This window comes from Carcharodon carcharias, chromosome 19 (assembly GCF_017639515.1).
Source record: "Carcharodon carcharias isolate sCarCar2 chromosome 19, sCarCar2.pri, whole genome shotgun sequence".
In the NCBI taxonomy this organism is placed as follows: domain Eukaryota; kingdom Metazoa; phylum Chordata; class Chondrichthyes; order Lamniformes; family Lamnidae; genus Carcharodon; species Carcharodon carcharias.
The window spans coordinates 66207629-66234808 of NC_054485.1; the positions used below are offsets into that span (position 1 = coordinate 66207629).

General features: G+C 45.4%; 1 protein-coding gene across 1 annotated transcript in view; it reads right to left on the bottom strand.

Annotated features, from left to right (window-relative positions):
• The window catches only part of LOC121291850 (proteasome subunit beta type-9-like), a 117388-nt gene extending 107195 nt beyond the window's left edge, over positions 1-10193 (bottom strand). The window contains exons 1-2 of the mRNA XM_041213454.1: positions 9991-10193; positions 1966-2033 (exon numbers count right to left, since the gene is read on the bottom strand). Coding sequence (XP_041069388.1) covers positions 1966-2033; positions 9991-10044 — 122 coding nt within the window. The 5' untranslated portion in view covers positions 10045-10193. The remainder of the gene's footprint in view (positions 1-1965; positions 2034-9990) is intronic.
• Positions 10194-27180: the final 16987 nt, after the last annotated feature.

Below are 27180 nucleotides of genomic sequence, written 5' to 3' on the forward strand. Positions count from 1 at the left end.
GTTGCCCCAGTGGAACAGGAGCTATCCACACACTCAGTGAGCCCAGCTCCAGCCCGCCTCGCTGTACACCTGAACACTGGCTACTTATGTGTGGACTAAAAGTGACTTGTACTTGTGTCTTCTGCAGTATAGGGTCGGAAGAGCCACCATTAAACAGCTTCTGCCCTGACCAACATCTCCAGTAACACACGCGTTCAGCAGGGGTTAGGGAAGTTAGCAGAGTTTTCACCTTTCTGTCATCATGAAGTCCAGCACCACCTATCAATTGAGGCATAGTTCAGTCAGCAGCACTCTCATCCCTGAGTCTGGAAGGTCATGGGTTCAAGTCCCACTCCTGAGACTAAAGTCTAGGTTGACATGCTAGTTGTAGTACTGAAGATGCTAACCTTTGGATGAGATGTTAAACCAAGGGTCCAGCCTACTCTCTCAGGTGGGCAAGAAAGAAACTGTGGTACCATTTTAGAGATTTAGGTGTGCTTGTACAGGGAACGCATGCAGGTTTCCCAAACAGTTAAGAAAGCAAATGGCATGTTGGCCTTTAGCTCAAGGGGATTGGAGTACAAGAGAAAAGAAACCTTGCAACAGTAGTACAGGGGTTTGGTGAGACAGTATCAGTGCCATTTAGGTCTCCAGATTTATGAAAGGATATACCAGCGTTGGAGATGGTACAGTGAAAGTTCACTAGATTGGTCCCTGCGTTATGAAGGGGTTGTCCTATGATGAAAGGCTGAGTGAATCAGACTTGTATTCTCTGCAGTTTAGGAAAATGAGAGGGGATCTCATTGAAACCTCCAAAATTCTGAAGGGGCTTCATAGGGTGGAAGCTTAGAGATAGTTTCCACTGCTCAGGGAATCTAAAACACGGGGCACAGTCTCAGGGTAAGGGGCTGATCATTCAGGACTGAGATGAGGAGAAATTGCTTCACTCAGATGGTTGTGAGTCTTTGGAATTCTCTACTCCAGGGTGGATGCTACATTGTTGAATATACTTAAGGCTGGGATAGACAGATGTTTGGTCTCTCAGGGAAGTAAGGGATTATGGGGAGCGGAAGGGGAAATGGAGTTGAAGCCCAAGATCAGCCATGATCATATTGAATGGCGGAGCAGGCTCCTGCTCCTATTTCTTGTGTTCTTGTGTAAGAGCAGCAGAGTTCTACCTTGCTATGTGGGCCAATATTGATCCTTCGAATCAATATCACTAAAACCAATTCTTTTGGTCATTGTGTACTACTGTGTGCAGTTTTGGACTTACTTAAGGAAGGATGTAAAGCATTGGAGGTGGTTCAGAGGAGGTTTACTAGATGGATACCTGGAATGAGTGGGTTGCCTTATGAGGAAAGACCGGGCTTGTTTCCACTGGAGTTTAGAAGAGTGAGAGGTGATTTGATTGAAGTATACAAGATCCTGAATGGCCTTGACAAGGTAGCCATTGAAAGGATGTTTCATCATGTGGGTGCGTTCAGAAGTAGGGGTCACTGTTTTAAAATTAGGGGTCACCCTTTTAGGACAGTGATGAAGAGAAATCTTTTCTATCAGAGGCTTTTGCGACTTTGAAATTCTCTGCCTCAGGAGGCGGTGGATGAGGGGTCATTGAATATTTTTAAGAAGAATGTGGATAGATTCTTGTTAGGCAAGGGAATCAAAGGTTATCGAGCATTGATGGGAACATGGAATTCGAAACACAAACAGATCAGCCATGATTTATTGAATGGTGGAGCAGACTCAAGGGGCTGAATGGCCTACTTCTGCTCCTATTTCATATGTTTATGTCCTTATGTTCCATTTATCTCATTACTGTTTGTGGCAATTTGCTGTGCACAAATTGGCTGCCACACTGGGCCAATGACCACAGTTCATTGGCTGTGATGCACTTTGAGATATTGTGGAAGGTGCTACATAACTTCACAGTTGTATATGTTGAATGGAAGGACATAATAATGAGACATTCGATGCAGCAAACCTTACCCGGCAGAGACACGGGAATCAGAGCCGATCACCACTCCATCATCAAACTCGACTGCAATTATGGTGGTCTGGAACAAAGAAATTTCAGAATCATTAACCAATCTGGAGCAACAATAACATTGGAGTTTATCTATTGATAATGCCAGCTTCTGTTTAAGGGGAGACTGTGGCATAATAGTAAAGTTACTAGCCTAGTAATCCAAGGGCCCAGGCTAATGTTGTGGGGACAGGGGTACAAATTCCACTATGGCAGCTAGTGGAATTTAAATTCAATTAATAACCTAGAATTGAAAAGCTTGTCTCAGTAATGGTGACCATGAAACCATTGTTGTAAAAGGTCATCTAGTTTGCTAATGTCCTTCAGGGAAGGAAATCTTCCATCCTTGTCTGGCCTACATGTGACTCCAGACCTATAGCAATGTAATTGCCCTCTGAAATGGTGTGGCAAGACACTTGACTCAAGGACAATTAGGGATGGGCAACAAATGCTGACCTTGCCAGTGATGGCCCTGTTCCATGAAGCAATAAAAAATCATTTATATAACACCTTAAGATAGTAAATTATCATAAGGTCTTTTACAGGAGCGTCATTAAATAAAACTCACACCAAGCCTCATGAAGAGATATTAGGACAGATGACCAAAATGTTGGCCATAGAATCAGAGAAGATTACAGCACAGAAGGAGACCATTCAGCTCATTGTTTGTGCGCTGGTCGATAAGTAGCCGTCCAGCCTTATCCCACTTTCCAACTCTTTGTCTGTAGTCTTGTAGGTTACTGCATTTTGAATGCATATCTGAGTAGTTTTTAAATGTCATGAGGATTTCTGCCTCTACCACCCTTTCAGGCAGTGAGTTCCAGATTCCCAGCAGCTTCTGGGTGAAAGAATCCCCTCTAAACCCCATCCTCTTACCCTAAACCTATGTCTCTTCATTACAAACGCCTCAACCAAGGTGAATAGGGTCTTCCTATCCATGCCACCGAGAGCCCTCATAATTTAATACACCTCCATTAAATCTCCCCTCAGCCTCCTCTGTTCGAATGTAAACAATCCCAGCCTATCCAATCTTACCTCATTGCTAAAATTCTCCATTCCTGACAACATCCTCTGTAAATCTCCTCTGCATCCTCTTAGAGCAAACTTATCTACCTGATCAGCCACCATCAGAAAACTGTGGACTCCCTTCGTTCCTTTGCACTTTTCAGTATCTTTGCATTTATTGTGCATTCCTTAGCTTTCCCTAAGTACATTAACCTCACACTTCTTCATGTTGGACTCCATTTGCCACTGTTTTGCCCACTTGACCAGTTCATTAGTATCTTCCCACAGTCTACAGCTTGCTTTTTAAAAAAATTATTTCATGGGATGTGGGCTTCACTGGTAATGCCATCATTTATAGCCCAGTCCCAATTGCCATTGAACTGAGTAGCTTGCTTGGCCATTTCAGAAGGCAGTTAAGAGCCAATCCCATTGCTGTGGGTCTGGAGTTACATGTAGGCCAGACTGGGCGAGGATGACAGATTTCCTTCCCTAAAGGGCAGTAGTGAACCGGATGGGTATTTACAACAATCAATGATATTTTCATGGTCATCACTTCCATATCATGTTGGGATTTGAACCCATGTTCCCAGAGCATTAGCCTGGCCCTACGGATTACTACTTCACTGACACTATCACTTCGCCATCATCGCCCCTTTTCTTCATTATCAATCACATGACCAATTTAGTATCAGCTACAAACTTCTTAATCACACTCTCTACATCTAAGACCAATTCATTGATGTAGTACCATACTCATTGGAGTTTGGAAGAATGATAGGTGATATTATTGAAACATATAAGGTTCTGAGGGGGCATACGAACTTACTGTACGAATTCGGAGCAGAAGTAGGCCATTCGGCCCCTCAGACACACCACCATTTGGTAAGATTATGGCTGATCTGACTGTGCCCTCTACTTTCCTGCCTACCCCCGATATCCTTTGACTCCCTTGTCAGTCAAGGAGCTATTCTAATTCAATGATCCAACCTCCGCTGATACCTGTGGAAGAGAATTTCAAAGACTAATGACCCTCTGAGAGAAAGAAATTTCTCCTCATTGCCATCTCAAATGAGAGACCTCTTATTTTCAAACTGTGTCCTGAATTCTAGCCTCTCCTATAGGATTTCTAGTCTATTAAAAGAAGGGGTTAAAGGTTCAAGTCTCACTTCAGAGACTTAAGCCCATATTCCAGGCTGACACTTTGAGGCCGAATTGAGAGAGAGCTGCTATCTTTCAATTTATTTTCTTCATCCATGGCTAGACCAGCATTTATTGCCCATCTCTAGTTGCCCTTGAGGAGGTGGTGGTGAGCTGCCCTCTTGAACCGCTGCAGTCCCTGTGGTGTAGGTACACCCAAAGTGCTGTTAGGGAGGGATGTCCTGAATTTTAACCCAGCGACGCAATATTTTGAATTCAATGTTGAGGGCTCCCAGGGCCGCTCCTGTATCCCATTGTGCTGGAACCTCTGCTGGGATAGGACATGCCCAGGGAGGGTGATGGTGGTGTCTGGGATATTATCTGTCAGGTATGATTCTGTGTGTATGACTATATCAGGCTGTTGCTTGACTAGAGACAGCTCTCCCAATTTTGGTACTAGCTCCCCGATGTTAGTAAGGAGGACTTTGCAGGGCCGACAGGAGTGGATGTGCCATTGTCGTTTCCAGTGCCTAGGTCGATGCCGGGTGCTCCGTCCAGTTTCATTCTTACAGCTTTTTTTTGTTGTGGATTTATACAGCTGAGTGGCTTGCCAGATCACTTCAGAGGGTTGTTAAGAGTCACCCACGTTCCTATGGGTCTGGAGTCATGTGTACATTGAGAAATTAAATTCTCAGGTGGATGTAAAAGCACCATTTGAAGATCAGGGGAGTTCACCTCAATGCCCTGGAAAATTTCTATCACTTAGCCATCGCTAAAACAGATTACCTGGTTATCATCGCATTGCTGTTTGTGGGATCTTGCTGTGCCCCATAAATGTAACCAAGTGAGAATGGTTAAGCCAGAGATCAGGAAGGAGCTTGTAGAGTAGAAGAGGGACTGACCTGTCACTCACAAAAAGCATTTACCAGCCACAGATTTCAACTGTTCCTGGCCCTTCATCTAAATGCACCTTGATTGGCTTTTGAGCTAAGTACCAATGGCCCTGGCTCCCTGGACTCGCTGACTGTTCTGGGAACTCTGGAGAGGAACATGATTCATGGTTTTGCCAGAGTCAACTATTCCCCTTCTGCCAACATCGGAAGGTGAAATGCTCTGAGGCTGAAATCAGGAATACACTTTGTTCCTCAAAGTAGTCTGGTTCTGATGACAATTAAACTCCCTCCTTTAAAAACACAGGGCTCGACAGTTCAAAGTTCAGTAAAATATGGCAAAATGCCAACCTGTATGATCTTCCCAGAACCTTCGACTATTCTCACCCCTATGCTCAGGGAGACCGTGAGGGGGGGGGGGATGAGGAAGAAGGGAGTGTGGGGAACAGTAAATGAAGGGCGGGGAGGAAAGTAGAAGGTGAGCAAGATGAGGCAGAGATAAATGGGGAAAAGAGGAAGATGGGGAGGGGGCAGAGAAGAGAAAGAAAGGGTGAGAGGAGGTGAGGAGCCGGGGCTGGCTGGAGAAAGAAAGGTAAAGAGGGAAAGAGGGAAAGAGGAAAGGTTGAGGGAGTCCGAGACGGAGAGGATGAAAAGAGAGGAGAAATGAAAGGATGAAGTAAATGTAGAGGTGTGGGCGTATGGGGAGCATTGATAGTGAGGCAGACATCATGGAAAGAACAGCAGAGTGACAGGGGAAGGGGTGGGGAGGTAAGAACATGAGAACATAAGAAATAGGAGCAGGAGTAGGCCATTGGGCCCCTCCAGGCTACTCTGCCATCCAATAAGATCATGGCTGATCTGTTTGTGGCCTCAACTCCATCTTGCTGCTCGCTCTCTAACTCTTGATTCCCTTGTCAATCAAACTCCATTTTAACAGTCTTGAATACATTCAATGACTCAGCCTCCACTTTTTGCTCGGGAAGAGCTACCAGCCCCCCGAGAAAAGAAATCCCTCCTCAACAGTGTCTTAAATGGGAGGCCCCTTATTTTGAACTGTGCCCCCTAGTTCTAGATTCCTCCACAAGAGGAAACATCCCCTCAGCAACTATCCTGTCAAGCCCCCTCAGAGTCGAAATGTTTCAATAAGATCACCTCTCTTTCTTCTAAACTCCATAGGCCCAACCTTTTCTCTCAAGAGAAAGCCCTCATCCCAGGAATCAGCCTTAATAAACCTTCCCTGAATTGCTTCCAATACAAGTGTATCTCTCCTCCTACAAGGTGACCAGGGTAATGGAATTGAGAGAGAGACCCTGGCTGACAATGCACCCACTGACTCACTGTGAGCAAATACCAGGTGACATCGCAAGTGCTTAACAAATACTGATCACGTCATTTTCTGATGGTTTGGGCATTTTACCTAACTGAGGGGAAACTTTGCAGAATTTTCACTTCTGAAAATAAACATGCAAGTGTTTGGAGTGGAATTTGTAATTAATGTGATTTCTCCCAATGGGTTATGTTTAGCACAACTGTAAACACATTTACACTAAATGGGTTAATGAATGACAGCCCACAATATAACACAAACGCACAAAGCACGATGGCAACAAGATCCCAAAACATGAAAATGAAATAATTTTTCTCCATAACTCTCAATATTCTGCTCCAGGGGGTCTAAGATATTTTGGGGATGAGTCAGAGATGTGAGATACTGTATGAATACAGGACTCCTTTACAGCCTGGCATAGTCATGCTCACAGAGTCATACCTTCCAGACAGTCTCCCCGACACCACCATTACTATCCCTGGGCATGTCCTGTCCTACAGTGGGGGCACAGTGGTATGCATTCAGGAGGGAATTGCACTGGGAGTCCTCAACATCGACTTTGAACCCTAAGAAGTCTCATGGCATCAGGTCAAACATGGGCAAGGAAATCTCCTGCTGATTACCACGTACCGCCCTCCCTCAGCTGATGAATCAGTGCTCCTCCATGTTGAACATCACTCGGAGGAAGCGCTGAAGGTGGCAAGGGTGCAGAATGTACTCTGGGTGGGGGACTTCACTATCCTTCACCGAAAGTGGCTCGTAGCACCACTACTGACCGAACAGGCCAAGTTCTAAAGGACATAGCTGCTAAATTGGGTCTGCAGCAGATGGTGAGGCAACCAATAAGAGGGAAAAACATACTTGACCTCATCCCCACCACTCTGCTTGTCGCAGGTGCATCTGCCCATGACAGTGTTGGTAGGAGTGACCACCGCAGAGTTGTTGTGGAGACAAAGTTCCACCTTCACTCTCAAGGCACCCTCCATCATATTGTGTGGCACTACCACCATGCTAAATGGGATAGACTCAGAACAGATCTAGCAACTCAAAACTGGACATCCATGAGCTGATGTGGGCCATCAGCAGCAGCAGAATTGTACTCGAACACCCTCATGGCCTGGCATATTCCCCACCCGACCATTACCACCAAACCAGGGGATCAACCCTGGTTCAATGAAGAGTACAGGAGGGCATGTCAGGAGCAGCACCAGGCATACCTAAAAATGAAGTGTTAATCCAGTGAAGCTACAACACAGGACTATTTGCATTCCAAACAGCACAAGCAACAAGTGATAGACAGATAAAGCAAAATACTGCGGATGCTGTAAATCTGAAATAAAAACAGAAAATGCTGGTAAAACTCAGCAGGTCTAGCAGCATCAGTGGAGAGAGAAACAGAATTAACGTTATGACCCTTCTTCAGAGCTCACAAGGATTCAAAACATTAACTCTGTTTCTCTCTCCACAGGTGTTGTCAGACCTGCTGAGATTTTCCAGCATTTTCTGTTGTTATTTGAGTGATAGGCAGAGCTAAGTGATTCCACAACCAACGGATCAGATCTAAACTCTACAGTCCTGTCACATCCAATTGTGAAGGGTGGTGGACAATCAAACAACTCAGTAGAGGAGGAAGCTCCACAAATATCCCCATCCTCAATGATGGAGGAGCCCAGCTCATCAGTGCAAAAGATAAAGCTGAAGTATTCGCAACAATCTTCAGCCAGAAGTGCCAAGTGGAGGATCCATCTCGGCTTCCTCCAGAGGTCCCCAGCATCATAGAAGCCAGTTTTCAGCCAATTCAATTCACTCAACATGATATCAAGAAACAGCTAAAGACACTGGATGGTGCAAAGGCTATGGCTCTGACAATATTCCGGCAATAGTATTGAAGACTTGTGCTCCAGAACTTGCTGCACCCCTAGCCAAGCTGTTCCAGTACAGCTACAACACTGGCATCTACCTGGCTAAGTGGAAAATTGCCCAAGTATGTCCTGTACACAAAAAGCAGGACAAATCCAATCCAGCCAATTACCTCCCCATCTGTCCACTCTCCATCATCAATAAAGTGATGGAAGGGGTCATCAACAGGGCTATCAAGCAGCACTTGCTTAGCAATAACCTGCTCAGTGATGCCCAGTTTGGGTTCCACCAGGGCCACTCAGCTCCTGACCTCATTACAGCCTCAGTCCAAACATGAACAAAAGAGCTGAGCTCCCGAGGTGAGGTGAGAGTGACTGCCCTTGGCATCAAGGCAGCATTTGACCGAGTGTGGCATCAAGGAGCCCTAGCAAAACTGGAGTCAATGGGAGTCAGGGGAAAACTCTCCACTGGTTGGAGTCATACCTAGCACAAAGGAAGATGGTTGTGGCTGTTGGAGGTCAGTCATCTCAGCTCCAGGACATCACTGCAGGAGTTCCTCAGGGGAGTATCCTAGGCCCAACCATCTTCAGTTGCTTCATCAATGACCTTCCTTCCATCTTAAGATCAGAAATGGGGATGTTCGCTGATGATTGCACAATGTTCAGTACCATTCGCGACTCCTCAGATACTGAAGCAGTCCATGTCCAAATGCAGGAAGTCCTGGACAGTATCCAGGCTTGGGCTGACAAGTGGAAAGTAACATTCGTGCCACACAAGTGTCAGGCAATGACCATCTCCAACAAGAAAGAATCCAACCATCGTCCCTTGATGTTCAATGACATTACCATCACTGAATTCCCCACTATCATCACCCTGGGGGTTACCATTGACCAGAAACTAAACCGGACTAGTCATATAAATACTGTGGCTACAAGAGCAGGTTAGAGGCTGGGAATTCTGCAGTGAGTAACTCACCTCCTGACTCCCCAAAGCCTGTCCACCATCTACAAAGCACAAGTCAGGAGTGTGATGGAATACTCCCCACTTGCCTGGATGAGTGCAGCTCCCACAGCACTCAAGAAGCTTGACACCATCTAGGACAAAGCAGCCCGTTTGATTCACTCCCTCCACCACTGATGCACATTAGCAGTACTGTGTAGCATCTACAAGGTGCACTGCAGGAATTCACCAAGGCTCCTTCAACAGCACCTTCCAAACCCACAACCACCGCCATCTAGAAGGACAAGGGCAGCAGGTAGATGGGAACACCACCACCTGGAAATTCCCCTCCAAGTCACACACAATCCTGACCTTAGAACTGTATCACTGCTCCTTGTTCAAAATCCTGGAACTCCCTTCCTAACAGCACAGTGGGTGTACCTACACCACATGGACTGCAGGGGTTCAAGAAGGCAGTTCACCAATGCCTTCTCAAGGGCAATTATGGATGGGTAATAAACGCTGGCCCAGCCAGTGAAGCCCACATCCTGTAAATGAATTAAAACAACTTCCAGTTGCAGTCTTTGCTCTGTTCTGTAAAGGGCCCAATGAACAGTGAGAGGAGTTGCTTATCATACACCCAAGCACCTTTCCCAGTGTGACTCTGCCTGGCATGGGGCAGTGCTTCCCAGTGCCCACAGCGTCCGAAATCCTGGACTGGGGAAATTCCACTGCGATCTGATAGCTGTGGGGGATTTTCAATTCCTGGTGACTGTGTGTGCAGCAGCCTGTGAGGCTCCTGCTGCTACTGTGCAAAGCAGCTCACTTACCCCTGTGCTGACTTTGGGTGAGCTGCAGCCCAGATTCTCAGGATAAAGGGGCATCCTCTAGGTCCTTTCCACTGCTCACACTGAAATCTGGGGCCCGTGTCCTTGAAGGTAAGGTAAGCCTGTCCTCCGAGTGTGAATAGAAAGCTGCTGTCTCCAAGCTACTCAGAGGCTACTTCCTGGTGAGAGTGAAAGAGAAACTGAAGCTGCAAGGGTTTAACAGAAAGATAACCCTGATTACTTTTAATAAACGATGCTCAAAAACACTTTTAGCGAAATATTTTAAGGCACAGCTTTCACTAACCCTCAGGAGAATTTACTCCAACTGATTTGTCCTGTGTCGTTCTTAATAATCTAGAAATTTATCACAGGATATTTCAACCGAAATAAAAGCAAAAAACTGCTGATGCTGGAAATTGAAAACAAAAGCAAAAATACCTGGAAAAACTCAGCAGGTCTGGCAGCATCTGTGGAAGGGAGCACAGTTAACGTTTCGAGTCCGCACGACTCTTCAACAGAACTAAGTAAAAATAGAAAAGGGGTGAAATATAAGCTGGTTTAAGGAGGGGGGTGGTGGGGGGTGCAGGTGGGACAGGTAGAGCTGGATAGAGGGCCAGTGATAGGTGGAGATAACCAAAAGATGTCACAGACAAAGGACAAAGAGGTGTTGAAGGTGGTGATATTATCTAAGGAATGTGCTAATTAAGGGTAGAAAGCAGGACAAGCAAGGTACAGATAGCCCTTGTGGGAGTGGGGTGGGGTGAAGGAATCGAAAAAGGCTAAAAGGTAGAGATAAAACAATGGATGGAAATACATTTAAAATAATGGAAATAGGTGGGAAAAGAAAAATCTATATAAATTATTGGAAAAAACAAAAAGTAGGGGGAAAATCAGAAAGGGGGCGGGGATGGAGGAGCGAGTTCATGATCTAAAATTGTTGAACTCAATATTCAGTCCTGAAGGCTGTAAAGTGTCCAGTTGGAAGATGAGGTGCTGTTCCTCCAGTTTGCGCTGAGCTTCACTGGAACAATGCAGCAAGCCAAGGATGGACATGTGGGCATGAGAGCAGGGTGGAGTGTTAAAATGGTAAGCGACAGGGAGGTCTGGGTAATGCTTGCGGACAGACCCAAGGTGTTCTGCAAAGCGGTCACCCAGTCTGCGTTTGGTCTCTCCAATGTAGAGGAGACCACATTGGGAGCAGCGAATGCAGTGGACTAAATTGAGGGAAGTACAAGTGAAATGCTGCTTCACTTGAAAGGAGTTTTTGGGCCCTTGGACGGTGAGGAGAGGGGAAGTAAAGGGGCAGGTGTTACACCTTTTGCGGCTGCATGGGAAGGTGCCGTAGGAGGGGGTTGAGGAGTAGGGGGTGATGGAGGAGTGGGCCAGGGTGTCCCAGGGGGAACGATCCCTGCGGAATGCCGCCAGCGGGGGCGAAGGGAAGATGTGTTTGGTGGTGGCATCATGCTGGACTTGGCAGAAATAGCGGAGGATGATCCTTTGAATGCGGAGGCTGGTGGGGTGATAAGTGAGGACAAGGGGGACCCTATCATGTTTCTAGGAGGGAGAAGAAGGCGTGAGGGTGGATGTGTTACTGCGTTGTTCCAGTGAAGCTCAACACAAACTGGAGGAACAGCACCTCATCTTTCGACTAGGCACTTTACAGCCTTTCGGACTGAATATTGTGTTCAACAATTTTAGATCATGAACTGTCTCCTCCGTCCCCACTCCCTTTCTGATTTTTCCCCCTCCTTTTTGTTTTTTCCAATAATTTATATAGATTTTTCTTTTCCCACCTATTTCCATTATTTTTAAATGTATTTCCATCCATTGTTTTATCTCTACCTTTTAACCTTTTTCAATCCCTTCCCCCCACCCCACTCCCACTAGGGCTATCTGTACCTTGCTTGTCCTGCTTTCTACCCTTAATTAGCACATTCCTTTAGATAATATCACCACCTTCAACACCTCTTTGTCCTTTGTCTGTGACATCTTTTGGTTATCTCCACCTATCACTGGCCCTCTATCCAGCTCTACCTGTCCCACCCCCACCACCTCCTTAAACCAGCTTATATTTCACCTCTTTTCTATTTTTCCTTAGTTCTGTTAAAGAATCATGTGGACTCGAAACATTAACTGTGCTCCTTTCCATAGATGCTGTCAGACCTGCTGAGTTTTTCCAGGTATTTTTGTTTTTATTTCAACTGAAGCCCCAACAATTTTCACAAACTCTTGGATTTGAATTTTGAACCTCACACCCCCATCTTGTGGTAAGGGCCAGACGTGTCCCAGATCAGGGCAGCAAACGCATTTTAAGCAATCAGCGTTGAGTTCTTGCATTGCGTCACTTGTTGCGAGGCAGCCGGGCTCGCTGAAGTTTGCTCCATGGATTGTCCCTACAGCCAGGTTCTGCCTACATGATGCATGAGCCTCACACATAGGCTGCCTGTCCAAACAGAGCCACTGATACAAGCACTGTCACAAAGGCAGAACAAACCAAGCTGAAATGAGAATCCAGCAAGACATTGAAGCTCTCTGAGTATAGATGCCTTTGTAATATCAAATGACAAGCACAGCTAAAACACAACGCAGGAAACAGCTTCCAAAGCACTTCAGACGATCAAATTCGACACACAGCAGAAATATTCAACGCAGCAAACTCACCACAGAAATAAACAAACCACACTCAACAGAAATAGACAACAGTCCGCGAGCACAAGAGGTGATGGGTAAATGGGAATTAGTACAAATTAGCAGACAGTTGAATTTTGGATGAGTTTACAGGGAGTGCAAGGTCAGATCGAGACTGGTTACCACAGAGTTGGAACAGTCAAGTCTGGAGTCAGAAAGACATGAATCAGAGTTTCAGCAGGAGATGAGACTCAGTGTCAATTCTAGTTTAATAAAATTCCTGAAAAGGGCTTTGCGATATTTTAAAGGGCAGGCATGGCACTTTTTAGTTCTTTCATGGGATGTGAGCATCGCTGGCTGGGCCAGCATTTATTGCCCATCCCTAATTGCCCTTGAGAAGGTGATGGTGAGTTCCCTTCTTGAACTGCTGCAGTCCATGTGGTTTAGGTACACCCACAGTGCTGTTAAGGAGGGAGTTCCAGGATTTTGACCCAGCAACAGTGAAGGAACGCTGATATATTTCCAAATCAGGATGGTGAGTGACTTGGAGGGGAACTTCCAAGTAGTGGTGTTCCCATCTATCTGCTGCCCTGTCCTTATAGATGGTAGCGGTCGTGGGTTTGGAAGGTGTTGTCTAAGGAGACTTGGTGAAGTCCTGCAGTGCATCTTGTAGAAGGTACACACTGCTGCTACTGTGCGTCGGTGGTGGAGGAAGTGAATGTTTGTGGATGGGGTGCCAATCAAGTGGGCTGCTTTGTCCTGGATGGTGTCCAGCTTCTTGAGTGTTGTGGGAGCTGCACCCATCCAGGCAAGGGGAGAGTATTCCATCACAATCCTGACCTGTGCCTTATAGATGAGGGAGTCAGGAAGGTAAGGTACTCTGCAGAATTCTCAGCATCTGACCTGCTCTTGTAGCCACAGAATTACTACGGTGTCATGATAATGAAGGAAAAACACCAAATTGTGAACACTCTTGGAACCTTGAAACTGACTATTTGCCTAACGAAGTTAATTCTCTTGGAATCTCGAATCGCAACAGCTGTAATGCTCAGCCATCTACTCCCACAAGCCAAGGACTGCTCCTTATACATTTATACACATATATATATATATACACATATACATTCACTTACTTTAAGCTGAATTCTTACTTTTAACCTATATGACAGTATATGCATGTGTTTTATACTTTCTTGCCTTTAGTAGTTAATAAAATTTCTCTTACCTTTAACTCAAGAAAGACTGATCAAATTGGCTCCTTCAAAACCAAAGTGATTGGTTCTGAGAAAAAGGGATCCGTGAAAGGGATCCTTTTTAGATTAAATCTTGGTGCGACCAACAGAGTGGGGGAACTGAACAGGGAGCCAGTTCATCCATCCTTACCTGGCACATGATAATTTGGGGTTGTCCCAGCCAGACAGTGACAAATTGAGGCGCCTCTCCTGGACTGACGACTTTGGGGAACCTCACCTGTGGGTGGCTCATAACAAAGGTTAGGCTAGTTCAGTGTCTGGTCAATGGTAACCCTCAGGACAAAAACAAAAATACCTGGAAAAACTCAGCAGGTGACTTTTCAACAGAACTAAGGAAAAGTCATACGGACTCGAAACATTAACTGTATTCCCCTCCACAGATGCTGTCAGACCTGTTGAGTTTTTCCAGGTATTTTTGTTTTTGTTTTGGATTTCCAGCAATCGCAATTTTTTGCTTTTATCTTGGTAACCCCCAGGATGTTGGTCGTGGGGGATTCAGCGATGGTAATGCCATTGAATGTCAAGGGGCGATGGTTAGATTCTCTCTTGTTGGAGATGGTCATTGCCTGACACTTGTGTGGCGTGAATGTTACTTGACACATATGTTGATGGTCTGATGCAGGGCCAGAGGCAGGCAATGTTATGGAGGTGGAATTAGTGGGGTCTTGTTGGTGAAGAGGTGAGGTCAGGAATTGAACTCAGAGTCAGTACGACACCAAGGTTGCAAATGACCTGGTTCAAGCTCAGAGAATTGCCTGGGAGAGCAATAGAGTCAGTGGCCACAGATCAGAGTTTGTGGCTGGGCTGAAGAGGACAATTTCAGCCTTCCACAATGTTTCATTGGTGGAAATTTCTGCTAAGTCACTACTTGAAGTCGTGTGAGCAGAATGACAAATCCAAGAGAGTGGGAGAGTCAAGAGTGGTGGTGGCGAGGTAGCTCTGGGAGTCATCACATTCATATGGAAACTGCTGTAGTTTACAGAGGACACCATGTAGATGAGAAATAGGAGGGGCCAAGGACAGATCCATAGGGGACGCCAGAGGTAACAAAACAGGAGTAGGAGGAAAAGCCATTGCCAATGATACTCTGGCTACAGTTAGATAGATCAGAATGGAAGTAGGAGAGAGCAGCCCCACCCAGGTGGACGATGGTGGAGAGGTGTTGGAGGAGGATGGTGTGGTCAACGTGTCAAAGGCTGCACACTGATCGGGATGGAGGAGGAGGGAAAGTTTCCTCTTGTCACAATCACACAGGATGTTATTTGTGACTGTGATAGGAGCTGTTTCTGTACTGTGGCAGGGCCCGAAACCTGATTGGATTCAGACTTGGAGTTCTGGGAAAAATGGGCATGGATTTGGGATGAGGCAGAACGTTCAAGGATTTTGGAGAGGAAAAGGAGGTTGGAGATTTGTCAGGAGTTTGCAAGGATGGAGGGCTGAAAGGTTTGCTTTTTGAGGAAGGGGTGATAACAGCAGATTTAAAGGAGGGAGGAACAATTTGTGAAGAGAGAGAATCATGAACAAGCTCAAAGTGGAGTGTAATATACCTGAGACAGTGATGTAGTGTAATATACCCAGGAAGAGAGGCATGGAGTGTAATATACCCAGGGAGAGACATGGAGTGTAATATACCCAGGGCGAGACATGGAGTATAACATACCCAGGAGAGACATGGAGTGTAATATACCCAGAAAGAGAGACATGGAGTGTAATATACCCAGGAAGAGAGACATGGAGTGTAATATACTCAGAAAGAGAGACATGGAGTATAGTATACTCAGGGAGAGACATGGAGTGTAATATACCCAGAAAGGGAGACATCAAGTTAATATACTCAGGGAGAGACATAAAACGTAAAAAACCCAGAAAGAGAGACATGGAATGTAATATACCCAGGGAGAGACATGGAGTGTAATATACTCAGGGAGAGACATGTAGTGTAATATACCCAAAGAGAGAGAGACATGTAGTGTAATATACCCAGAAGGAGAGTCATGGAGTGTAATATACCCAGGGAGACACATGGAGTGTAATATACCCAGGAACTGACATGGAGTGTAATATACCCAGAAAGAGAGACATGAAGTGTAATATACTCAGGGAGAGGCATGGAGGGTAATATACCCAGGGAGAGACATAGAGTGTATTATGCCCAGAGAGAGACATGGATTGTAATATACACAGAGAGAGACATGGAGTGTAATATGCTCAGGGAGAGACATGGAGGATAATATACCCAGGGAGAGACATGGATTGTAATATACGCAGAGAGAGAAATGGAGTATAATATACCCAGGCAGAGACCTGGACTGTAATATACCCAGGGAGAGACATGGAGTGTAATGTACTCAAAGAGAGACATGGAGTGTAATATACCGAGGGAGAGACATGGAGAGTAATATATCCAGGGAGAGACATGGAGTGTAATATATCCAGGGAGAGACATGGAGTGTAATATACCCAGGGAGAGACATGGAGTGTAACATACCCAGGGAGAGACATGGAGTGTAATATACCCAGGGAGTGACATGGAGTGTAACATACCCAGGGAGAGACTTGGAGTGTAACATATCCAGGGAGAGACATGGAGTGCAATATACCCAGGGAGAGACATGGAGTGTATTATCCCCAAAGAGAGAAATGGAGTGTAACATACCCAGGGAGAGACATGCACTGCAATAAACCCAGGGAGAGACATGGAGTGCAATATGCCCAGGGAGAGACATGGAGTGTATTATCCCCAAAGAGAGACATGGAGTGTAATATACTCAGGGAGAGACATGTAGTGTAATATACCCAGAGAGAGAGACATGTAGTGTAATATACCCAGAAGGAGAGTCATGGAGTGTAATATACCCAGGGAGACACATGGAGTGTAATATACCCAGGAAGTGACATGGAGTGTAATATACCCAGAAAGAGAGACATGAAGTGTAATATACTCAGGGAGAGGCATGGAGGGTAATATACCCAGGGAGAGACATAGAGTGTATTATGCCCAGAGAGAGACATGGATTGTAATATACACAGAGAGAGACATGGAGTGTAATATGCTCAGGGAGAGACATGGAGGATAATATACCCAGGGAGAGACATGGATTGTAATATACGCAGAGAGAGAAATGGAGTATAATATACCCAGGCAGAGACCTGGACTGTAATATACCCAGGGAGAGACATGGAGTGTAATATACTCAAAGAGAGACATGGAGTGTAATATACCGAGGGAGAGACATGGAGAGTAATATATCCAGGGAGAGACATGGAGTGTAATATATCCAGGGAGAGACATGGAGTGTAATATACCCAGGGAGAGACATGGAGTGTAACATACCCAGGGAGAGACATGGAGTGTAATATACCCAGGGAGAGACATGGAGTGTAACATACCCAGGGAGAGACTTGGAGTGTAACATATCCAGGGAGAGACATGGAGTGCAATATACCCAGGGAGAGACATGGAGTGTATTATCCCCAAAGAGAGAAATGGAGTGTAACATACCCAGGGAGAGACATGCACAGCAATAAACCCAGGGAGAGACATGGAGTGCAATATACCCAGGGAGAGACATGGAGTGTATTATCCCCAAAGAGAGACATGGAGTGTAACATATCCAGGGAGAGACATGGAGAGTAATATATCCAGGGAGAGACATGGAGAGTAATATATCCAGGGAGAGACATGGAGTGTAATATACCCAGGGAGAGACATGGAGTGTAACATACCCAGGGAGAGACATGGAGTGTAATATACCCAGGGAGAGACATGGAGTGTAACATACCCAGGGAGAGACTTGGAGTGTAACATATCCAGGGAGAGACATGGAGTGCAATATACCCAGGGAGAGACATGGAGTGTATTATCCCCAAAGAGAGAAATGGAGTGTAACATACCCAGGGAGAGACATGCACTGCAATAAACCCAGGGAGAGGCATGGAGTGCAATATACCCAGGGAGAGACATGGAGTGTATTATCCCCAAAGAGAGACATAGAGTGTAACATATCCAGGGAGAGACATGGAGTGTAATATACCCAGGGAGTATATTATTTATCAGCAGTTTGAGTGCACACCCCCTTTCAGAGCTCCTGGCTGTCTTTAATTAGTATCACTGAAGCTTGATTCCTGTCCCTCCCACAAGAGTCACGCAGCCAATGTGGGTTGTGCTGGCTGAATGCCAGACTCAGTAAAATGAGCGGCCTGCTACCTCCCAAGCTGTAACCATCAGGGAACGATTCCTTGTCGGAGCACGGTGATATGGTAAAGAGCCCCAGGACGGGCAGTAGGGTCTGGCACAGAGCCGTCGCAGAATCATTCTGGTTAATTCCACACCAATAGAATTGAAACTGATGGGTTTGATTTTTGTTTAAGAGTTGGTGATTGTGTTTCTATTTGTTTTGGAGGCAGGGCAGGTTCAATCGGCTGAAATGAAGACAGGCAGACAGTGTGTAGGCGGGACTATATCCCACCTATACCACCCATACATAACCAAGCAGACTGTGGAATTAACCACAAACTGTCTCCAGCACACGAAAGGCATCAACTCAACCGGCTGCTTACCATGTACTGAGTGCACTGGCCATTCAGCTCATTCAATAAACTCTTCGCACCTCATTACATAGTGTTTAGATTAACTATTTACTCTTCTCTATGTACAACATAATGTCTCAGAGTGTGAACGTTCGAAGTTGAACTGCACCTCTGTTTTAAAATTCTCAAGGAAAATCATTGTTTCCAATGCCTCCATGGCCCCACTCCGCCCTATCTCTGTAATCTCCTCCAGCCCACAAACTCTCCCAGATCTCTGCGCTTCTCTAATTCCGGCCACTTGATCATCTCCCATTTTAATCGTTCCACCATTGGTGGCCATGCCTTCAGCTGCCTGGGCCCAAACCTCTGGAATTTCCTCCCTAAACCTCTCCACCTCGCCTTCTTACTTTAATACACTCCTTAAAACCTATATCCTTGAACAGGTTTTTGGTCATCTGACCTATCATCTCCTTACGTGACTCGGTGTCATACTTTGTTTTATAAAGCACTTTGAGGTATTTTATGATGTTATGATGATATATTAAAATCCTCTATAACATTGTGCCTTATCAGGAACAGTTACCACAGCGAGAGCAGGGTAAAATGAATGGAAAGAGACTGTATTGGGTCATGTCCCACAAATCATGATAAGCTACCTCATGGATAAGTAGGGTGCAGAAAAACTTTACTTCATATCACAGATACTTTCATTGTTTGTTAAATCTCTAAATAGGGATGAGAGGCCGTGTCTCCATATAAAGTTCTGTTGAAGGGTCATGAGGACTCGAAACATCAACTCTTTACTTCTCCGCCGATGCTGCCAGACCTGCTGAGTTTTTCCAGATAATTCTGTTTTTGTTCTCCATATAAAGTACCTGGGATAATTCTGAATCAGCCAGGGCCAGCCCTGTTAGCCTGCCCTCTGAGCTCCCTAAATGCCCTTCAACTTCCGATGTGGTATTAGCCTCGTGCCTGAAGCTGGTGATTTGAGGGGTGGCAAGATTCCGCTAAGGAACCTTCAGACAGATGAGGTGGCTGATCTCAGGGAGCTCCAGAGATGTGCCTGGGGACTGGAAGTGTCTGGGCCTGTCTCCTATGTCAGCCTGCTGTCTGGAGTTGTGTCTGGGGAATGGGGATGTCTGGGCTCTGTCTGCTCTGTTAATCTCCTCTCTCTGGTTGTGTCTGGGGCATGGTTGTGTCTGGGATCTGTGTCCCCTGCTCTGTCAGTCTGCTGTCTGGAGTTGTGTCTATGGAATGGAGGTGCCTGGACCCGGTCTCCTCCTCTGTCAATCTCCTGTCTGGAGTTGTGTCTGGGGAATGGTGATGCCTGGGCCCCATCTCCTCCTCTGTCAGTCTGCTGTCTGGAGCTGTATCTAGGGAATGTGGGTGTTTGGATCATGTCTCTTCCTCTGTCAGTCTCTTGCCTGGAATTGGTCTGGGGAATGGTGGTGCCTGGGCCCTGTCTCCTCCTCTGTCAGTCTGCTGTCTGGAGCTGTATCTAGGGAATGGGGGTGTTTGGGTCATGTCAGTCTCTTGTCTGGAGTTGTGTCTGGGCTTTGTCTCTTCTGTCAGTCTTCTGTCTGAAGTTGTGAAGAAACACCTCCAGTCAGACTCAATGTGTTAGTGAGATTACTCCTTTGAGAACATGCATATCATGGTTGAATAGTTAGTCTGCATTCTGTGAGGTGGGAGATACTGTTCAGCGTTGGGGCTGACGTCACAGTGATTATTATGACCATCAAAGCTGCTAGGGGGTTGGGGGTGGGGGGCGGAGGCGGTGGAGAGTGTGAGCATGATTCTTACCCTGACAACTCTAGCAAGGTCATTGAACTCCTTTCCGCAGTGGCACTCCTGTCACTGACATGCTGAGGGACCTCTACACACTGGCAAGGAAGGAGTTTAACTGGAGGACTTTCTTCCCCTGAGGCCTAAAGGCTTTCCCTCTTCCTCAACTAGGGCCTCCTGCCTGGAATCAGGTAATTGAAGAAATCAGGGCAGCAGTAGGCTATGTGGGTCCTTGGGCCTGTACTGCCATTCTCTAGTATCATGGCTGATCTTCTAGTTCAACCCCACCTTCCCACACTTTTTATTTATTGTTCATTCACGGGATGTGGGCTTCGCTGGCTGGGCCAGCATTTATTGCCCATCCCTAATTGCCCTTGAGAAGGAGGTGGTGACAGCTGCCTTCTTGAACCACTGCAGTCCATATGGTGTGGGTACACCCACAGTGCTGTTAGGGAGGGAGTTCCAGGATTTTGACCCAGTGACAGTGAAGGAACGCTGATATATTTCTAAGTCAGGATGGTAAGTGACTTGGAGGGGAACTTCCAGATGGTGGTGTTCCCATCTACCTGCTGCCCTTGTCCTTCTAGATGGTAGTGGTTGTGGGTTTGGAATTTGCTGTTGAAGGAGCCTTGGTGAATTCCTGCAGTGCATCTTGTAGATGGTACACACTGCTGCTACTGTGCGTTGGTGGTGGAGGGAGTGAATGTTTGTGGATGTGGTGCCAATCAAACGGGCTGCTTTGTCCTGGATGGTGTCCAGCTTCTTGAGTGTTGTGGGAGCTGCACCCATCCAGGCAAGTGGGGAGTATCCCATCACACTCCTGACTTGTGCCTTGTAGATGCTGGACAGGCTTTGGGGAGTCAGGAGCTGAGTTACTTGTCGCACAATTCCAAGCCTCTGACCTGCTCTTGTAGCTATAGTATTTATATGGCTAGTCTAGTTCAGATCAATGGTAACTCCCAGGATGTTACAATCTCTGTATCCTTTAATTCTCTACTAACCTCAGTTTGAATTCCATGACTGAACATCCACAGCTCCCTGGGGTAGAGAATTCCAAAGATTCACAACTCTTTGAGTGAAGACATTTCTCCTCATCTCAGTCCTAAATGATCAGCCCCTTATCCTGAGAATGTGCCCCTGTGTTTGTGATTCCCCAGCCAGGGGAAACAATCTCTCAGTGCCTACTCTTCAGAATCTTGTATGTTTCAATGAGATCAACTCTCATTCTTCTAAACTCCAGAGAACATAGGCCTAACGTACTCAATCCTCTCTCATAGGACTATCCTCTGATCCCAGGGACCATTCTAGTGAGCCTTTGTTGCATTCCCTCTCAGCCAAATACACCCCTCCTTAGGTAAGGAGACCAAAACTGTACACAGCACTCCAGATGGGGACTCGCCCTGTATAATTGTGGTAATACTTCTTTGCACTTATACTCCAATCCCTCTGAAGTAAAGGCTAACATACCATTAACCTTCCAAATTCTGTGTTCCTGTGCGTTACCTTTCTATGTTTATTGCACCAGGACACTCAAAACTCTTCATAAATCAACACTTCCCAGTTTTTCCTCATTCGAAAAATATTCTGATTTTCAAATTTTCTGTGATTATGGATAATGTCATAATTCTCCCCTTTATACTGCATCTACCACCTTCTTGCTCACCCACATATATCCCTTTCCAGCCCCTTTTGTGTCTTCCTCACAGCTTACTTCTCTAGCTAGCTTTGGGTATATTACACTATATCCCATTATCTAAGTCATAAAGATAGACTGTAAATAGCTAGGCTAAAGCATTGTTCCCTACTACTTACAGCCTGCTGGCCCAGAAGTGTTCCATTTATTCCTAATCTCTGTTTTCTCTCCATTCACCAATTCTCAAGCTGTTTAATATATTACTCCTAATCCAATGAGACCAAATATTCTGTCCTTAACTCTTGTGCAGCACCTCATCAAAATCTTTTTGACTATATAAGTTCACAACATCTACTGGTTCCACCTTATCCACCTTGCTAGTTATGTCCTCAAATCATCTTTAAGAGGTAATCCTGGTGTGCTCTCAATGGCCTCCTTCTGTTCCTGTGTAACAGGTTTGAGGGGCTGAATGGCCTTTTCCTGTTCCTCTGTAATTGGTTTGAGGGGGCTGAATGGCCTCCTCCTATTCCTGTGTAATAGGCTCAAGGGGGATGAATAGTGTTCTGCTGTTCCTGTGTAACATACTTGAGGATGCGAGCAGCCTCCTCCTGTTCCTGTGTAACAGGTTTGAGGGGCTGAAGGGCCTCTTTCTGTTCCCCTCTAACAGACTTGAGGGGTTGAATGGCCTATTCCTTTCCTGTGTAACAGGTTCGATGGGCCTCCTCCTGTTCCTGCGTAACATGCTTGAGGATATGAGCAGCCTTCTTCTTTTCCTGTGTAACTAGCTCGAGGGGCTGAATGGCCTCCTCCTGTTCCTGCTCAAGGGAGTTGAATAGTCTTCTCCTGTTCCTTTGTAACACACTCGAGATGTGAACATCCTCCATCTGTTCCCGTGAAACAACCTAAGGAGCATTTCCTGTTCCAATTTCCCCATTCCTGGGACAGACTTGAAGGGCTGAATGGCCTCCATTTGTTCCTGTGTTCTTGAGGATTGGGGAGGAACTCTCTCCGCAGGTCAGACTCCCGCTGCCACCCTAATGATTGAGACTGACCGTGACTGGGTAAGGACAGTCAGGTAGCAACACTGAGGGTGAAAGATGCAATGTGTCTGCACCCCACTCTCTCCCCACCTCAGCCCCCCTTCAGATAATCGGAGCCGGGTGGAGTCACTTCCAGCTACATACCAGCTGCCCTGCTGGTTCACCAGGACCCAAACCACCAGCTGGACCTCAGAGCTGTGCTGGCTCAATATCAGTATGAGGGAAAGAGATTCCAACCAACTCTGGAGCTCTCCCTGATTCTATCTGTAGTTAATCCCTGGTCTGTTCCTACTCCCACTATAATTCAACAAGCTTGTATAGTATTTATAAAGCAGCTTTGTTGAAGTAAAACATCCTTAGCCCTCCACAAGGGCAATAATGGGCAAAAGATTCACAGCGAGCCATGTAAGGAGAGAGTAGGGCAGATGACCCAAACTTTAGTCAAAGGAATAAGTCATAAGGAGTGTTTTAAAAGAGAGAGGGAGAGAGAGAGAGAGAGAGGTACAGAGAGGTTTAGGGAGAGAATTCTGAAGTTAAGCTCTTGACAGGTGAAGGCACAGCCTCCAGACAGAATGATTAAAATCAGACGAGCACAAGAGGCCAGGATTAAGGGAGCGCAGAGACTTCGGAGGGTTGTGGAGGAGATTACGGAGATAGGGAGGAATCATACCATGGGAATTGAAATGGAGGATGAGAATTTGAAAATGGAGGCGTTGCCATGCAGGCCAGGAGCCTGCCTGACTGGATTTTTATTGTCACGTCCGCAGTACAAAGCCTGTTGTTCCTCTTGTTGTTCTCAGGTTGCCATGGTGAGTCTGGAGCTGGTCCTTTTTGCTCGCTTGACCCTTAAGAATATCTCGTCCAGTCTCCAGGATTTGTCCACGCAATGAGAGAGGCTGCTTAAGTCAAAGTTACTGGCTTCACACAGGTTCTGGAGGATACAATTAGCTCCTATCCTTGAGTCTCTGGTGGTTACACAGCAACTTACAAATGTTATGCAGCCTGGATTCGTGCCCAGATCCACTGCTGTCTCTCTCTGCCGCTCTCCAAAGCGTATCACATTACACCATTAACCTTTTCTGTTCCTTACCCTTCAACAAAAGGCACTTGCTATTAGCAATTGGTCTGTCACTTTCCTGTAAGTGACACAATGTGGGTCTATTCTGTTGAACTAACGCATTTAGAAAGGACTGTATTCTCTTTATTCTTTCATAGGACGTGGGCATCCCTGGTGATGCCAGCATTTGTTGCCCATCCCTAATTATCATTGAACTGAGTGGCTGCTCGGCCATTTCAAAGGGCAGTTAAAAGTCAACCACATTGCTGTGGGTCTGGAGTCACATGTAGGCCAAAGCAGTTAAGGATGGCAGATTTCCTTCCCTGAAGGACATTAGTGAACCCGATGGGTTTTTATGACAATTGATGATAGTTTCATGGTCACCATTACTGAGACTAGTTTTCAATTCCAGATTTATGAATTGAATTCAAATGGTGGGATTTGAACCCATGTCCCCTCATTGCTGGGAGACCCTTCTTGTTTGACCCAGCTTGTTTACATAAAAGCTACAGCAATTTCCTCTCCGCTGAAGAACAGAAACAGGGTTTTCAATGCTAGTATTCCAGAGGAACCTTCAGCCTCTCTCTCTCTCTTTTCCTCTTCTCACTCTGCCCCTCAAAGCTGTCCTTTGATTTTTGGCAATTAAGTCACGTGGACAAATTGAGTTCATGCTTTCACATTCACCTGCTATACTCCACAACTCCCAGTGGGGGGAGCCTCTCTGCAGTCAGTGCATTAATATCATAAACTCTCACTTTGAAGCAAGTAGATGGAAAGAATTTTACAGAATGGGCTGAGTTTTACAGAATGGGCAGCATGGGCAGAGTTTTACAGAATGGGCAGAGTTTTACAGAATGGGCAGCATGGGCAGAGTTTTACAGAATGGGCAGAGTTTTACAGAATGGGCAGCATGGGCAGAGTTTTACAGAATGGGCAGAATGAGCAGAGTATACAGAATGGGCAGAATTTTACAGAATGGGCGGAGTTTTACAAAATGGATAGAATTTTAGAGAATAGGGAGAATAAATTGGCAGAGTTTTAAAGAAAGGGTAGACTGGGCAGAGTTTTACAGAATAGGCAAAATGGGCAGAGTTTTACAGAATAGGCAGAGTTTTACAAAAAGGGCAGAATTTTATCGAATAGTCAGAGTTTTACAGAATAGGCAGATTGGCAAAGATTTTATAGAATGGGTGGAGCTTTACAGAATGGGTAGAATGGGCAGAGTTTTCCAGAATAGGCAAAATGGGCAGATCTTTACAGAATAGGCATAATTTTACAGAATGGGCAAAGTTTTACAGAATAGGCAGAATGGGCAGAGCTTTCCAGAATGGGCAAAGTTTTACAGAATGTTCAGAGTTATACAGAATAGGCAGAGTGGGCAGAGATTCACAGAATGGGCAGAATGGGCAGAGTTTTACAGAATGGGCAAAATGGGCAGAGTTTTACATAATGGGCAGAGTTTTACAGAACGGGCAGAATTTTACATAAAGAGCAGAGTTTTACAGAATAGGCAAAATGGGCAGAGTTTTACAGAATAGGCAGAGTTTTACAAAATGTATAGAATTTTAGAGAATAGGGGGAATTAATTGGCAGAGTTTTACAGAAAGGGTAGACTGGGCAGAGTTTTACAGAATGGGCAGAGTTTTACAGAATAGGCAATATAGGCAATGTTATACAGAATGGGTAGAATGGGCACAGTTTTACAGAATGGGCAGAGTTTACAGAAAGGGCAGAGTTTTACAGAAAGAGCAGAGTTTTACAGAAAGGGCAAAATGGGCAGAGTTTTACAGAGTTGGCAAAATGGGCAGAGTTTTACAGAAAGGCCAGAGTTTAATAGAATAGTCAGAGTTTTACAGAATGGGCAGAGTTTTACAGAATGGGCTGAGTTTTACAGAATGGGCAAAATGGGCAGAATTTTACAGAAAGAGCAGTGTTTTACAGAATGGGCAGAGATTTACTGAATGGGCAGAGATTTACAGAATGGTGAGTTTTACTGAATGGGTTGAATGGGCAGAGATTTACAAAATGGGCAGAATGGGCAGACTTTTCCAGAATGGGAAGTTTTTTACAGAACGGGCAGAATTGGCAGAGATTCACAAAATGGGCAGAATGGGCAGAGTTTTACTGAATGGGCAAAATGGGCAGAGTTTTACAGAATGGGCAGAGTTTTACAGAATAGGCAGAATGGGCAGATTTCTCCAGAATGGGCAGAGTTTTACAGAATGGGTAGAATGGGCAGAGTTTTACAGAATGGGCAGAGTTTACAGAAAGGACGGAGTTTTACAGAATAGACAAAATGGGCAGAGATTTAAAGAGTTGGCAAAATGGGCAGAGTTTTACAGAAAGAGCAGAGTTTAATAGAATAGTCAGAGTTTTACAGAATGGGCAGAGTTTTACAGAATGGGCAGAGTTTTACAGAATGGGAAAAATGGGCAGAGTTTTACAGAAAGGGCAGAGTTTTATCGAATAGTCAGAGTTTTACAGAATAGGCAGAGTTTTAGAGAATAGGCAGATTGGCAAAGTTTTATAGAATGGGTGGAGCTTTACAGAATGGGTAGAATGAGCAGAGTTTTCAGGAATAGGCAAAATGGGCAGAGCTTTACAGATGAGGCATAATTTTACAGAATGGGCAGAGTTTTACGGAATAGGCAGAATGGGCAGAGCTTTCCAGAATGGGCAAACTTTTACAGAAGGGGCAGAGTTCTACAGAATAGGCAGAGCGGGCAGAGATTCACAGAATGGGCAGAATGGGCAGAGTTTAACAGAATGCGCAGAATTTACAGAAAAGGCAGTGTTTTACAGAAAGGGCAGAGTTTTACAGAAAGGGCAGAGTTTTACAGAGTTCGCAAAATGGGCAGAGATTTACAGAAAGGGCAGAGCTTAATAGAATAGTCAGAGTTTTACAGAATGGGCAGAGTTTTACAGAATGGGCTGAGTTTTACAAAATGGGCAGAGTTATACAGAATGGACAGAGTTTTACAGAATAGGCAAAATGGGCAGAGTTTTACAGAATGGGCAGAGTTTTACAGAATAGGCTGATTTTTACAGAATGGGCAGAGTTTTACAGAATAGGCAAGGTTTTCCAGAAAGGAAAATGTTTTACAGAATGTGCTGAGTTTTAGAGAATAGGCAGATTGGCAAAGTTTTATAGAATGTGTGGAGCTTTACAGAATGGGTAGAATGGGCAGCGTTTTCCAGAATGGGCGGAGTTTTACAGAATTGGCAGAGTTTTACAGAAAGAGCAGAGTTTTACAGAATAGGCAGAGT